General features: G+C 41.4%; 1 protein-coding gene and 1 long non-coding RNA gene across 3 annotated transcripts in view; both read right to left on the bottom strand.

Annotated features, from left to right (window-relative positions):
* Positions 1-4,834, bottom strand: part of LOC106510205 — an 88,637-nt gene extending 83,803 nt beyond the window's left edge. For both annotated transcript variants that reach the window (XR_002343538.1, XR_002343539.1), the window contains exon 1: positions 4,147-4,834. This is a non-coding gene — a long non-coding RNA (uncharacterized LOC106510205). The remainder of the gene's footprint in view (positions 1-4,146) is intronic.
* SLC25A24 (solute carrier family 25 member 24) overlaps positions 7,801-16,730 on the bottom strand; it is a 52,205-nt gene continuing 43,275 nt past the window's right edge. Inside the window, 2 exon segments of the mRNA NM_001199363.1 lie at positions 7,801-7,985; positions 9,493-9,643. Of these exon segments, the coding sequence (NP_001186292.1) occupies positions 7,801-7,985; positions 9,493-9,643 (336 nt within the window).

Raw genomic sequence — 16,730 nt, 5'->3', positions numbered from 1 at the left:
ACTTTGGGCTCAACAGGCTGAGGTAAAAACTTGGCCCTACCTCAGTGCGGAGATCATCTTAATTTGAATCCTCCGAAACCAAACGATTGCATCTGGCACTAAGAGAAAAGCTAATACGAGCTAGGCCACCGGTGATAGAATTAAAAGAATAACTGGGCACTAAGAGTTTACACTGCTGGAGTGGTGGTCACTGGGCTGCTGTGGGGAAAGGGCCCATGACAAGCACCTTCGAAGCCTTGCTCTGGGGGCCAGGGGTCACAGTTTTACTGAGCCTGTGCTGTTGCCACGCAGGTAAACACCAGCCTTCCCATTTCACTTTGCATTGGATGACAGACCAATGTAAGGGTCTACTTAAATAGGTTTATAACTCCTCTGTCCCCAGTCAGTAAGACAAAAAAAAAAAAAAAGGACATGGCAAGAAATCCTTGGAAAATAACACACCTTTGGGCCGAGGTTTCTGGCCACTTGCTACATGATTAGCCATCCATATGGGAAAAGATAAGCTTCTTTGTATGAGTGTTCCCGCAGCTGGTACTATTTGCTTTCAAAGAGATCATTTGTACAAACTCAACAAGGAAAGGCATGAAACGGACCGCAAACTCATCCATAAATTCCCACTCCTCTCCTCTCCTGCCCTCTCCGAAACCAGGCACACTTGATACTTGGAACACCAGTATTAAGTGACTAGAGGACCACATTTATGGCCCTTGGTGCCCCAAATGGGCAGATCTATCACTGAATAACATCATGAGCAATTATCACAGTGATAAAAAGCCTTTCAGTTCACTTCTCACCTTAAAGGCATGTCCACAGAGCGGTACCGAACCGACCTGTCTTGACCCAGGCAAACGCCACTGCTGAGAATTCTAAAAAGAGGAGGGAACTAACGCACCAGGAGTCACCTTCTGATTATTAGTTAATAGTGTCATAAAAAATTGTAATCTTGCTAAATAGCCCTCTTGACCTCTCTATGTCCCATCCTGTTCTGAATCTTTTTGCTCATCGCCTCACAAGACCAATAAGTGAATCATGAAGGTTTGGCAAAGAGAGAAGCATCTTCCATAAGCTGGTCAGAATTCCCTAAAACCATAGCCCCACGTGTTACCAAAGAAAACAACTATACAAAATAGCAAAATTTTCAAGTGATGGCAAAATTCTTCAATTGTTTATCGGCTTTTCCTTCCTCGTGACATACAGGCTTATCACCTTATGAAAGATTCTCTCGTATTTCTCCAGAGGGGACATCTTTATGAAGAGTAAAGAGGGACGGGAACAAAATCAAAGGAGGGACAAAGATCACAAATGGAGGGACTTTAACCTTTCGTTTTCTTGCAGATTCTTTTACTGTCAGAGCCTCCAGCACCTGAGTCACTAGTGTTCCTTGTAGGCCTCCCCTTGCATCTCATCAAGCCTGTCTTCTGGGGGCTTCCATCTGGATTCCCTAAATCATCCCCAACTAAACAGATTCAGAAAGAGTTCTAACCCCGAAGAATCTCATCCTCCTCCCCCACTTTACAATTGCTTTTACCCTCTACGTTCCATCTCCTCCTAAGCCCTTGGAAAGTGTCAGCTCTCGATTATACTGTAGACTTTTCATTCAGGACACCGTTTACAGAACCATGTGGCCATGAAGCTACGTTGCCATGTATCAGTACTGTTCTGGGGACTTAGAGATTCAACAGGTGGAATGATGTGCTGTGTCTTGTAAGCAGAGCCCACCCTCAGTGGCACAATAGGGTTCATCCCTAAGACACAGAGTACAAGGTGCAGGAGGTGGTTTGAAAGCCTACAGCAAAGTAACGGAGTGAAAGACTAATTCATATTTACTCCTCCTAGATGTTCCCTTTCATCTCGTTTCAGACAAGGAGCCAGGGCTCCAGGATTTCCTTTCTTCGGTGATTTTTCAAAGTGGAAAATAGCAGTCACTTCCAATTAAGAGGCTCTTCTGTCTTTTGCAAGCATCTAAGCTACTGGCAGAGAGCATGCCAGGGGTCCCAGGGAATGAGCAGGTGGGCACCTTCAAGAGCAAAGAGAAAAAGGAACAAATCCAGGGACTGGGAAGGAGACAAAAGTTGGTAGGTCCCAAGATAAGGACAGAGTCACATTCGGCTCCTCACCCTTCCAGAATGGAAAGGCCAGACCCCAGGTACAGATGCCCCATGTCTTACCAGCTACTCCCATACCAAGCATGGCACCACCACCAGATCTAGGGGACCATGTGAGCTGCCACGGGCGGACCATGACCAGTGTCAAGAGGGCCAAGACCCCAGGTCACCGGCACAACACTGAATGGTATAGGAGCTTGTACCTGGATTTAAGCTAATTTGCAGAAAATTCAGAAACATGGCATATTTTGCACATTCCAGTTGGCACACTAAGACTCACGTGGGGACCTCCTGTGGGGGCAGAGGCATGCACATCTGCAGCCAACACTGATGACAGGTGCTGGAATTTAAGCTAATTCACCCTGAACCCATGGTTGTGACTGGGTAGTAGACTGGTATATAAAGGGGTGAGTGTAAATTCTTGGAAGACAAATGTGATTAGTTAACACCAAGGATCACAGTAAGTTTCTGTTTGAAGAAGTACTTTAGAACATGTTAAAATCCCTGGCCAGGGAGTTCCCATCAGGGCTTAGCAGAAACAAATCTGACTAGCATCCATGAGGACACAGGTTTGATCCCTGGCCTTGCTCAGTGGGTTAAGGATCTGGTGTTGCCGTGAGCTGTGGTGTAGGTCAGACACAACTCGGATCTGGCGTGGCTGTGGCTGGCACCTGCAGCTTTGATTCGACCCCTAGCCTGGGAACCTCCATATGCTGTGGGCATGGCCATAAAAAAGACAGAAAAACATCCCTGGCCAGAATGGTACCTCTTTTAAAAAAGAGTACAAAATACACATCACTTCCTTGGTTACTATTATATGGACTTTGCAGAAGTAAATTCAAAGCAGGACAATATCAACTAATGAAAAATAAAGAGGTCGTTTTCAATATGGTACAACGTGTATAAATTATAAACAAACAAATCCTGGGCAGATACAAGGTGGTCGGTCAGAGAGGGAAGTGAGGACAATGACAGTCTTGCTGGTTTCCTAAGATTCAAGTCTGCTAATTCTTAGGAAACCATCTAGAAAGATTTTTTTTTTCTTTTTACAGCTGCGCTTGTGCGTATGGAAATTCCAAGGCTAGGCGCTAAATCAGAGCTACATACAGCTGCAGGCCTAGGCCACAGCCATGGCCACGCGGGAGCTGAGCCACATCTGTGACCTACACTGCAGCTTACGGCAACACTGGATCCTTAACCCACCAAGGCCAGGGATCGAACCTGCATCTTCATGGACAGTATGTCAGATTCCTAACCTGCTGAGCCACAACGGGAACTCTTAGAAAGATTTTAAGTTCTCTAAGTGAATTTCTCTGGTGTTTTGTTTTGTTTGTTTGTTTGTTTGTTTTAGGGCTGCATCTGTGGAAGTTCCCAGGCTAGGGGTTGACATGGAGCTGCAGCTGCCAGCCTACACCACAGCCAGAGCAACGCAGGATCCTTAACCCAATGAGCAAGGCCAGGGAGCGAACCCACAGCCTCATGAATAGGAGTCAAGTTTGTAACCGGCTGAAACTCCCTAATTTCTCTTTTTAACAATTAAAACTCTCCCTGGAGAGGGAAAGGCATAGAGAAGCCAAAAGACCTGCCATCTGGGGAAGGAGCCACTCTGTTGGGACAGCAGTTTCAGGGAAGGCTGTCCTGTTGTGATGGGCATGATGGTTACAGAAACTGCAGGTGTTTCCCAATGATGTTTCCAATGATGAAACTCCCGCCCCAGAGGACAGACATCTGAATCTCGGTTAGGAAACATCACCATGTAACTGCGGCTATTGCAGTCATGGAACTGCGGGCTGACAGCCCTCCCTGGCTTCATCCCTGACTAAAGCCTCCCTTTTGCTCACCCCGCTCCAGCCACACTGGCTGCCTTGATGTCCCTCCATCTGCATCCCCTACCTGCTTCCCCTCTGCCTGGACGCCCTTTCCAGAGATCAGCATGGCCCAGTCCCATTTGCCCTTTGGGCCTTTATTCAAACAGCACCTTTCCAGCAAAGTCTTCACCTAAAATTGCACCTTTGGCCCCAGTGCTGCCTTCTACACTTACCACCATCTGACATGTGACGTATTTTACTTCCTTTGTTGTCTGGCTCCACGAGATAATCTCCACGAGGAAAGGTGTGGAGTCTTGTTCAGTGCTGTGTCCTCAGCCCCTGAAAGTGTCTGGCACACAGTCGGTGTTAAATAAATACTCACTAAAAGAACCAATAAGCAAGTGAATATTTATGGAATAAATGCCACATGGCCCAGGCTCGGGGCACTTCTGCTTTCACAGGAAAGAGCGCTGCAGTGGCTGTGGCCAAGCATCAGAGTGTAGGGCTGTGGGGCCCAGTTATAACCAGAGAACATGCAAATTTACAAAAAAACAAACCAAGCAAAAAGCAGAAAAACCAGAAGGCAGTGAACAGGTGTCTTTAACTGCACTGTGGTCAGAGGGCAGCAGTGGATCCAGGCCCAGGCAGCTTGGACTTCAGAATAACTCTATCCTGCACAGCAGCCAGAGGGCAGATGGAACTTTACAAAGTGTTTGCTCCTGGAGGGCGGTCTCAGCAAGTTCAATCTGCTCTGCAATCTGCTCTGCACTTCTCCCAAGGAGGGAAGACAGCAAAGGAGGGAGAGAGGGTTGCTGGTTGCTCCCCTCTACTCATGCTACTCCTTTGGGAGCAAGGGGAGGGGAGGGAAAAGAAAAAGGAAAAAAAGAAAAAGAAAAAGGAAAAAAATCCCATGAGATGGAATTCCCGTCATGGTGCAGTGGTTAACGAGTCCAACCGTGAGTTTGCGGGTTCGATCCCTGTCCTTGCTCAGTGGGTTAAGGATCCAGGGTTGCTGTGGGCTGTGGTATAGGTCGCAGACACAGCTCGGATCCCTCATGGCTGTGGCTGTGGCGTAGGTAGGCAGCATCAGCTCCAATTGGACCCCTAGCCTGGGAACCTCCATATGCCGCAGGAACAGCCCTAGAAAAGACAAAAAAACAAAACAAAAAGAAAAAAAAAAATTCCATGACAACAGAGGATTTTGCAAAATTCTAATTTGGGAGTAAGGAAACCATGCCATACTTTTATATAAACTTACAGAAAGCTTGAACAAAACTAAAAATACAATGCCTGTTCACATGAAGCTTACTCTCTTGATGGGTATATAAGACAAATAGGTAAGAAACAAATTAGCAGCATTTTTCTAATGAAGGGTCCCTGAGAGCCAAGGTGGGCTAGCATATTTTTCCTGGAATCCAGGGAGCATTCAAATGGGAATGCAGAATTTCTCTACAGTCATGCATTTTATCGTTTAATATCAAATTTTACGACCTTCATAATTGTATAATCTGCACTATAAAATTGTTTTAATTACTTACCGGTCAACTTACTTAGCTCTTGTTTCCCGTAACCTCAGGACAAACTGATGCTGCACCACAATGTGGCAAGGAACCCTGGGACTTTGGCTTTTCCTCAGTACTGTGACCACCGAAGGTACAACCCTAATTGGTAAACGCGGGATTTGGACATCACGAGAAACGTTACCTTAGACCAAAATGTATGAGAGACACAATAACTGCTGTGGCTGCTCAGCAAAGGCCAAAGCATTTGGAAAGACTACAATGAGTCTTATTCAATAATGCTATATATATATTATTTGCACTGCTGCCAGTGATATAAGCTTCATGACACAGCCATTTTTTTGCCTTAGTTATACTATTTTTAAAACATTTTTATTGAAGTATAGTTGATATACAATGTTATGTTGCTTTCTGGACAGTAGAACCTCCTTCTTTACCCATCCTATACGTAATTACTCTATTTTTTTTAAATGAGGAAACAAGTCATTTCAAAACAAATATATATTTATGTTTTTAATATAAATGGAAAGTAAATATGCAATAGTGCCGGAAATAAACTATTTTCAACTCTGGGCTCTTTCCAAAAGATACAAGATACACAGATAGATCACACTCATACCTTACAAATGATAAATAGCAAGCAATTTAAATTCATAATGAACAATGAATCTTTTTCAGTAGTTTGCAGTTTTACTCATTCCATAATTTCATGTGAAAAAAAGAGCTAATCATGTACCATGCACCTTAATATTGTCATTTATGTATTTAAAAAGTACAAACATCCCGAAGACAGAGTCCCATACATATGCATCATATGTATCATAAAAATACTGAGACATTTATCAGACGTAACTAATATAATGAAAACTAAATTTTAGTATATGTTTCACAAACACAAATCCAACATTTCTTTTTGGTTCAGAAAATATGAGAGGTAGGTTCAAATAAAGGAAATGTCTGTTATGTCACTAGATTTTCATGAACATGTCGGCAATTTATAACAGAAATTACTAGAAATCAAACTCGAACTAAATTAAAGTGATAAGAATAACTTCAATTAATAAATATTTTTCTAAGTCTTAATCACACAAATTAGAAAAGACAGCTGATTGCAAAAATGGCTTCAGTAAAATAAAAGCATGTTATCAATATTATAAAGTAAGTTTCTATACCATAACATGTTCCTTAGACTGGGAGCAAGAAAGAATATGAATGTACATGTCTATAAATTGGGCCTCTCATTTAAATACAGACACCAAATTATAAAGTTAACATATAGTACGATTAATATGCACTATTCTCCTCGTATATATGCTGCCCAATTAGAGAACTGCAGGGTCAAAGAAATTAAACAGTGAGGGGAAATGAGAATGCCCTTCACGCATGATCAACCTACTTTGTGTAATTAAGAGATTTCAGATAACCAAGAAGCCTTCCTGATTAAAATGGAAGTCAGACTCAAGTAGGAAACAAAGCACAAAGCAAAGAAAGATGTTCTTCAAAAGTTGATTACAGGCCAAAGGGTTTTGTTTCCTGGGGCTTTTCAAACCAATGACAATAAAAAGCATCTTTCAAATAAGTTGCCGTGTGTTGATAATTTAACAGTAACATACTGACAATCAGTGTGCCATTCTGGGATCAAATAACAGTGCAAGAAAAACAGGAACGTGCCCACAGAAATAAATATTTGAGCACTCCCCCTTACACAAAAATAATATGAATGGGCTGGGCTATTTGCACGCCTTGAAATTCTGCCACTTAACATTCATTCTTATTCAGCTTTAAGAAAGAATATAAACGCTATACCTATTTGGCTGCTGTAAGGTATGTTTTCATGCAATGATTCTCCATTCTACAGGGAAATTTTAAGAAGTTTATAAAGACACACAAAATATATAAACAATTTAAGTTTTGAGGTTTCATGATCATTTTGTTTTCAAGGAAAAGATATTTAAGGATAAAGGAACTGACAGGAACTTGAACCAACCAAAATAAAGATTAAAGATTTATAATTCTATCACACAAACAAACTTAGTTCAAGCAAGTACTTTTTTTTCAGATTTAGGATTCAGGGCACAGATTTGTAAATAGGATGAATAAGAACAGATAAAATACAGTTTTGTGGCCTTTTCAAAATTGTATGATCTTATCAAAACTATGATTTTTAACATTTCTGAATGTATAAAATTGAGTCCAAACGTTTGACATTATCATTGATATGCTCTTCCCTTTGGTGAAAAAAATACAGCTTCTTTTGCCACAGACATGTTGCAATTCCAGGAAGAAAAAAAAAAAAAAAAAAAAAAGGTCAATCTAGAGATGACTGAAAGTTTCAATAATCACATTAAAGCAAAAAAATTCAACATGTCATTTCTGAGTTACTCCTAAAGTTTGTTTCATATTTTCATAAACCACATAACTGATGCCTACAGCAGGGAGCACCTTCATAAAGTTTGGGGTGATGCCTCTGTAAAGTCCAGGTATTCCTTCTTTAGAAATTATTCGTCGAAAAAGCCCAACCATGTTCAGCTGTGGGGCTCCTTCTACCATGGCTAGAAAACAAAAAAAGAAACCACATTAATTTAATATTCAAGCATGTGCTATCACTACCATCTGCAATTATGATTCAGAATGATATTCAAGAATACAATGAAAGGATCAAATGTATTCCAAGGCACCCAAGAAAGTACCCCTTTACATAATTCTCCCTGTATGGTGCCTAGCAGTGAGCATCCTGATTATAACGATGGGACTAACAGTTATTTACTCAATGTTTACTATGTGCTAGATGTTGGGCTAGTTACTGTAGATACTAATCCTCCTACGAAAGTATTATTATACCCATTTCATAAATAAGGGACTGGAGGCTTAGAGAGAGAGAGAGAAACGTGTCCTAACACACTTAGCTAGCAAGTGGGAGAGCTGAGAGCTGATGGTAAATGGAATTTTCTCCTCTGTAAATGGAATGAAAACTGTGCAGTGTTGCAAGAATTAGCAACAACGTATGTAATGCACTTGGCATTTGTCACATTCTTGATAAATGGTGGCTGGACTTGTTCACTACCATGACCTACACCTTTTGAACTGTGATTCCTCCCCACAGTGACACTGACTCCCCCTCCACTTTGACCACATCTGCCCTCCCGGCTCTCCTGCCATCTATCAGTTATTCCCCTTTCTTACGATTGGCTGCCTTTTACTGCTATATTAAAATGTATGCATGCTGTGCCTTTCTTGTCTCTTTTGCTTTATTCCTGGCCAATCTCACCTCAACTCTCATTTTTTCAAAATAGCACACCCTGAGCATCTGCAGCTCTATCCCCAACCCTGCAATGAGCAGTCAATCATTAATTAACCAACACTTCCAGTGGAGATGCTATTAAATATGTGTAAATACAATATAAGGCTATATAAATAGTTTTGCTTCCTGGAACTTTCTGGAGTTTGGGGGGGAGTTTCCTGAATTTTTTTTTTTCCTTTTTTAGGGCCACACCTGCAGCACATGGAAGTTCCCAGACTAGGGCTCAAATGGGAGCTACAGCTGCCGGCCTACACCATAGCTATAGCAACATGGGATCCAAGCCGAGTTTCCAAACTATACCACAGCTCATGGCAACAAGAGACCCCTGACCCCTGAGTGAGGCCAGGGAACCCACATCCTCATGGATACTAGCTGGATTCGTTTCTGCTGCTCCACAACAGGAACTCCTTTCTGAATATTTCTGATCCACAGTTGGTTGAATCCATAGATGCAGAACCAGAACCCAGGGATACCTGCACTCTTAAAACACACATTCGCAACACATGCAAAAAAACCTTATTCTTGTTATGCATAAAGCACAAATATGCATACAGTTTATGAGCAGTGTATCCATGGTATTAAAATTTCATGAAGAGGAACTGATTAGGGAAAAAAATTCTAAAAAGTCCCCTTCAGGAAAAAGCTTGAAAAATACTATCTTAAAACCACACCCTGCTGTCCCAGGAGAACTTGAAGCTCCAAAAGCACGTTACTGATGCAGTACTTTTGTCAGAGTCATCCTTTCATCCTAAACTCACCTTGAGCCTGCATTCGTGTTCTCACCAAGGCCAAAGGGTAGCTGGCCAGCTGACCACAGGTGCTGGATAAGGCTCCGCATCCCAGCAACACCATGACTCCTGGGTTTACAGAGTCTTTGGCAAAATTATCAAGCCAATGGGACTTTAGGAGCTGCCAGAGAAACAGGAAAGAAGAGAAATAATAAAACAACTAATTTTACAATTGCTTCCACTCAACACGAACGTTCTCACAGCCACTCTCATCCTGATGATAGACAGGCCACATTTCTGCAAGGCCAGGTGGCACATTTCCAGGAGCGGCAGCCACTTCAGAGAACAGGGGAGGCCACAGGACCTTCGCACGTGACAGGTCTTCACAGGCTGCTCATCTTCCAAATACATATGAAGATCAAGAGCACAGCAAATGTGGGATCTAAAGTACATTTCCTGCAGTGAGTTTTGGTTTTTGTTTTTTGGCTTTTTTTTTTTTTTTTTTTTTTTTTGTCTTTGTTGCCATTTCTTGGGCCACTCCAGCAGCATATGGAGGTTCCCAGGCTAGCAGTCAAATCAGAGCTGTAGATGCTGGCCTATACCACAGCCACAGCAATGCAGGATCCAAGCCGGGTCTGCAACCCACACCACAGCTCACGGCAATGCCGGATCCTTAACCCAATTAGCAAGGCCAGGGATCGAACCCACAACCTCATGGTTCCTAGTTGGATTCATTAACCACTGTGCCACGACGGGAACTCCCCCTACAGTGAGTTTAAATAAAAACACTATACTACTACTCACATCTAATTGTGTACTTTACACAAACATGACTTCATTTAGGCCTTTTATAAAAGCTCTGAGGTAGAGCTTTTCTTCTGATTTTAGAAATGAGGAAAATTAGTCTCGGTGGGGATTTTTTAAACAAGGGTACAGAAGAGTGTACTGATCCCAGCCATGCCATTTCCCTATGATCCCTAGGTCCCTGTATTTCCATTAGAAGGCAATAATTGAGAGAAACTGAATAAAATATATATGCTAATATACATTTTGAATATAAAATCTCCCTCTTTTTTTTTTTTTTTTTTTTTTTTTTTTTTGCTTTTTAGGGCTGCACCTGCAGCACATGGAAGTTCCCAGGCGAGGGGTCGAATCAGAGCTACAGCTGCCAGCCTACACCAGAGCCACAGCAACACAGGATCCAAGCCCCACATCTGCAACCTACACCACAGCTCACAGCAATGCCGGATCCCCGACCCACTGAGCGAGGCCAGCAATCAAACCCACATCCTCATGGATACTAGTCAGATTTGTTTCTGCTGTGCCACAACGGGAATTCCTAAAACATCATAAGTATAAAAATACATGGTAATATGTGGGACAAATTATATACTAGTTTAAATTATTTAATGAAAAATTTAACAGCATACTTCAACCTTACAATTATATAACAAGAATAGCTCTATAAATTTGAAAGCAAAAATTGTATTTAAGTGCCTTATTTAGTGTTCATTTAGTACTGTAATAACATGACAATAAATAAAGTCACAAAGGCTAATGACAATCATTCCATAGTCTGAACTATGGAAATGAGAAAACAGCAGTGATTCACTAGAAACAAATCAATTCTTTACACTATTAAAACCAGAACAGGGAGGAAAAAAAGATAGAAAAATGCACTCTTAAAATAACCAGAACAGGGAGGAAAAAAAGATAGAAAAATGCACTCTTAAAATAATTAATTTTAAATTCTATAAAAGATATACATGATCTTTTTTTCGGTATTTTTGGCCATGCCCAAGACATGTAGAAGTTCCTGGGCCAGAGATCAAACCTGTGCCACAGCAGTGACCAGAACTGCTGCAGTGACAATGCCATTTACCCAACCTGCTGTGCCACAAGGGAACTCCTAAAATATACAAAATCTTCTAAGTCCTTTCTGTGTATTTCATAATCCATTTCCTTCTACATCCTAGGATCATTATCATTTCTTGCCTCTCAGGGTTCTCTCTCTTTTTTTTTTTTACTTTTTTATTTTTGTTTTTGTCTCCCCCTCTTCATTGGCTTGTACGATATTTACAGGTATTCTCAAAATTCTATCACCTTATGAAGGTTCTTTGGCAACATCAAGGTCATAACAGTGGGGTCCTGACTCAATAGGATTAGTGTCTTTATAAGAAAAAAACTCCAGAGAATTCACTCACTCACTCTCTCCCTCTCCTCTTGGGAACATAGCAAGAAGGCAGCTGTCTGCAAACCAGGAAGAGGGAGCCTCACCACAAACCAAATCAGTTGGAACCTTGATCTCAGACTTCTAGCCCCCAAAACTGTGAAGAAATACATTTATACTGTTTAACCCACCTATGGTATTTTGGTATATGGTATGGTCTATGGTATTTTGTTATGGTAGCCCAAACATAGTAATACACGACCCAAAGCAGTCTATATAGGCAAGGCACTCCCTATTCAAATTTCAATGACATTTTTTGAAGAAATAGAAAAAACATATATTCTAAAATTCAAGTGGAATCTCAAGGGACCCTAACAAGCCAAAATAACCTTAAAAAAAAGAACAAAGTTGGCAGCCTCACACTTCTGAGGCCTTCACACTTTCTTTTTTTTTTTTTTTTTTTGTCTTTTTGTTGTTGTTGTTGCTATCTCTTGGGCCGCTTCCGAGGCATATGGAGGTTCCCAGGCTAGGGGTTGAATCGGAGCTGTAGCCACCGGCCTACGCCAGAGCCACAGCAACGCGGGATCGGAGCCGCGTCTGCAACCTACACCACAGCTCACGGCAACGCCGGATCGTTAACCCACTGAGCAAGGGCAGGGACCGAACCCGCAACCTCATGGTTCCTAGTCGGATTTGTTAACCACTGCGCCACGACGGGAACTCCCACACTTTCAACAAATACTGCAAAGCAACAGTAATCAAGACAGCAGTACTGGCAGAAAGACAGATGCACCGTTTGTTCCACAGAACAAAACAGAGAGCCCAGAAATAAACTCTTGAATACATGGGCACATGATCTTCAACAAGGATGCCAAGACTCCACCTGGGGAAAAAGACAGTATCCTCAACAAATGGTGCTGGGAAAACTGGATGTCTACAAGCAAGAGTATAAAGTTGGACCCTTACCTTACAACACATACAAAAGACTAACTCAAAATAGATTAAATGCCTGCCCATAAGACCTAATAACATAAAATTCCTAGGAGAAAACATAGGATAAAAGCTTTAGGACACTGGACTTGGCAACAATATCTTGGATATGATACCGAAAGTACAGGCAAGAAAAGTAAAAATGGATAAATGGATTTTGACACCTTAAAAACTTCTGTACAGCAAAGGAAACAATCAACAGAGTGAAAGGGCAACCTACGGAATGGGAGAATATGTTTGCAAACCATATATCTGATAAGAGGTGAATATCCAAAGTATATAAAGAACTCCTACAACTAAACAACAATATTTAAAATAATCTGATTAAAAAATGGGCAAAGGGCTTGAATAGACATTTCTTCCAAAAAGATACACAAATTGACAACAGCCATATGAAAGACACTCAACATCACTTATTGTGAGAGAAATGCAAATCAAAAGCACAATGAGATGTTGCTTCACACCTGTTAGGATAAGTACTCAAAAAACAAAAGCTAGAAACTAAGAAATATTAGCAAGGATGTAGAAAAATCAGAATTCTTGTGTACCCTTAGTGGAAATGAAAAGGGTACAGATTCTATGGAAAACAGCTTGGTCCTCAAAAAGCTTAACAAAGAATTCCCATATGACCCAGTAATTCTACCAGAAGGTATACTTCCAAAAAAACTCAAAGCATACACTTGAGGAGACAGCTCTATCCCTTTTTTTTTTTTTTTTTCAAAAGGGAAAAGAAAGTATCCTTGAAATTAATTCAACCCCTCAGCACCCCCAGCATTCCAAGCTCCTCAAGCCTATCAGCAGTTTTTGCCCTTAAAACAAGGTTGGAAGATAACATACACTTAAAGAAAACCCTCAAGAGAATCGGCAAAATCCACAGCCAATATTAGGCAGATTCACTTCGCTCCCCCAGTTTAAATTTAAATTGACTGTGGTAAACCGCTTCTTAATGCTTAACAAGATCTTTTAAATCCTGAGGTCTTAACAGGAACTACATCATTCACAGAGGAATGTAGGACCCAAGACCACATAGTCCTCTGCACTAGGCCCTGTAATACACCCGCTCTCCCTATTAAGAAACTCCACAGAAGAGAATGGAAATTTGTGCAAGATTTGAGGGCTATTAACATTGTCATCAACTGTCAACCAGGTGCCCCAACCCTCATACCTTCTTAAAGTCAATACCGACAGAGAATAAATTCTTCACCATAACTGACCTCTGTAGCAACTTTCTCAGCATCCCTATGGATTGAGAAAGTCCAATTTTATTTTCTTTCATGTGGAAAGGGCAATACTGGACTGTCAGGCCATAAGTCTAGACCGAAAGCCCTTCTTACTTTCTACAGATCCGAGAAGCACATTTAATAGATATCATTTTTCTATACGTTTCCACCCTCTTCAATATGCTGGTTGCTTTCTTCTCTGTTTCTCTTCCGAGGAATCAAGTGAGCAAGACAGCATCCATCTCCTTGAGCTAAGGTCATAAGGACTCTAAAGGAATTACAATTTGTTCACATGTAGATCAAATACCTAGGGCACCTGATCTCAGATCAAGGACTCCTTTTAGATCCTAGAAGGATTCAAAGGTATTAAATTTCCCCTAGTCACAGACCAAAAGACAACTTTAAAGATATGTGGGTCTGACCAGATACTTCAGAAATTGGATACTTAGTTTTTCAATAGCCCAGCCTCTTTATTCATTGTTCAGAGCTGAAAGACCAGATCCTTCAGAGTGGGAAGAAAACTTCTTTGTGGCTTTCTCAGTCCCCTACTTTAAGATATACTCATTAGCAGCTTTCCCTCTTCTACTTCATTTATTAAAGAAGGCAAAGGCCTTAGCAGTGCTGACTCAAAGGCACAGAGGTCAATACTGACCCGCTGACTATTCCACTGAACAATCGGACCTGTAGCCAGACATCTCCCCAGTACATGAGAGCTGCTTCAGAAGCAGCAGCCCTCACAACATCAACTGAAGAAACAGTTTGGGGCTCTCCACTCATTATTTGTTCCCCCGTGCAAAAAGAGATTTGCTCAATTCGCATCATACTCAACACCTTTCTGCAAGCCATCTTACCCCATATGAAATATGGTTACTAACTTCTCGCATGACTTTCTCATTACAAAAACCTCAAGGTTGCAACCCTTCTCTGTTTACTTAATGACAAAACTTCTCAAGACTGTCTACCCTGACTGAGCAGTTATTATCCGCTAGAGCTGACTTACAATAAACCCCTCTTGCTAACACTGAGATGTCATGGTTTACTGATGGCTCTTGCCGGAGAGCAGCAAAGGAAAATATTGGGATGCGTATGCGCTTATACGCTCCTCTGAAGTAACTGAAGCAGCTCCACTGCTGACCGTTACTCCAGCCCAGCAGGCAGAACTCAGTGCTTTAACTAGAGATTTCACCGTAGCAGAAGGTTAAACTGTGAATATCTATCCAGAGTTGCTTTGCCTTTAGGGTAGTTCATGACTTTGGCATGCTCTAGAAACAGAGGATTCTTAACCTCGGGAGGCAACCAGATGAAGAATAAAAGTTAGGTCAATAAATTGTTGGAATTGATCCAACTTCCATCTGTCCTAACCACCATTAGGGTACCTGTGCATCCAAACTAAAGGAAATAACTTAGCTAATCAGGCCACGAGGACAACTGCCTTATGAACCACCAAACTTGCCTGAATGCCTCCCTGTTCCTCAAATGTGGTCTACCCCTTTGTGACACTGATTCTTTGAAAAATCCATTGGAGAATAAAAACTTACCCCCTACACATGAAATGTGATTTTCTGGATAGGTCCAATCCCAGTGATGTGAGACAAAGCAAATCTAAATGCAATGCATTTAGAGAATGATCTTAATCAAAAGGGGGAAATGTGAAATGAAATGGAGTCACTTATGTCAAGGAGCTTTTAAATGAAGTCAGAAGCGCATTCAAAAGCTGGACCTTATGTACATCTCACCAGGTGGAACCATGAACTTATGAACTGGGCCACATCACAGGTAGTCCAAGGACACTGCAAAGAACACCTGCAATTTGTCACAGTAACAAACTCCTACCTCCCCCTAGGTGTTAGCCTTAGTAATCAATCATGTTTAACCAGTGAGGTTCTGCCTTCAATTCAAATTAAAACTCTTTGTAATGCAAACTTCCCTTCTTTGCCACTAAAAACCTAGACTTTTACTCCCTAGCTGACACTGTTCAGGCTGCGAGCCAAATCTGTGTGGACCAAACTGCAATTCCTCAACCCCAAATAAACGCTTTGTATTTGATTACACCTCCTGGGTTTCTTCAGGTTGACAAGTTCAAGGAATGACTCTGTGGTACTCACATCAGTCTCTTGGCTTTATCAATTTTAATAAATCAAGAAAATGTGCCATTTTTGCTTTCTTTCTCCCCAAAAAAAAAAAAATTCCTAATACTATCTTCTAAGCTAAACTATATCTGTAATAACCATTTTTTTTTTTTTTTTGTCTTTTTGCTATCTCTTGGGCAGCTCCCGCGGCATATGGTAGGTTCCCAGGCCTACGCCAGAGCCACAGCAACGCGGGATCCGAGCCGCGTCTGCAACCTACACCACGGCTCACGGCAACGCTGGATCGTCAACCCACTGAGCAAGGGCAGGGACCGAACCCACAACCTCATGGTTCCCAGTCGGATTCGCTAACCACTGCGCCACGACGGGAACTCCCTGTAATAACCATTTTTAAATTACAGTTTATTTATAATGTTGTATTAGCTTCAGGTTATATACATATTATAATAATCTCTAGGTCCATCCATGTTGCTGCAAATGGCATTATTTCATTCTTTTTCATGACTGAGTAGTATTCCACTGTGTATATGTAATATATCTTCTTTATCCATTCCTATGCTGACAGACATTTAGGTTGCTTCCATGTCTTGGCTATTGTAAAGAGTGTTGCTATGAGCATTGGGGTGCATTATCTTTTTGAATTAGATTTTTCTCCAGATGCACACCCAGGAGTGGGATTGCAGGATCACATAGTAACTCTATCTATCTATCTATCTATCTATCTATCTATCTATCTATCTATCTATCTATCTATTTCAGGGCCTCACCCAAGGCATATGGAGGTTCCCAGGTTAGGGG

This window comes from Sus scrofa, chromosome 4 (genome assembly GCF_000003025.6).
Source record: "Sus scrofa isolate TJ Tabasco breed Duroc chromosome 4, Sscrofa11.1, whole genome shotgun sequence".
Lineage (NCBI taxonomy): Eukaryota > Metazoa > Chordata > Mammalia > Artiodactyla > Suidae > Sus > Sus scrofa.
Note: the sequence above shows the minus strand (reverse complement) of the source record. Positions and strands in the feature narration are given on the sequence as shown.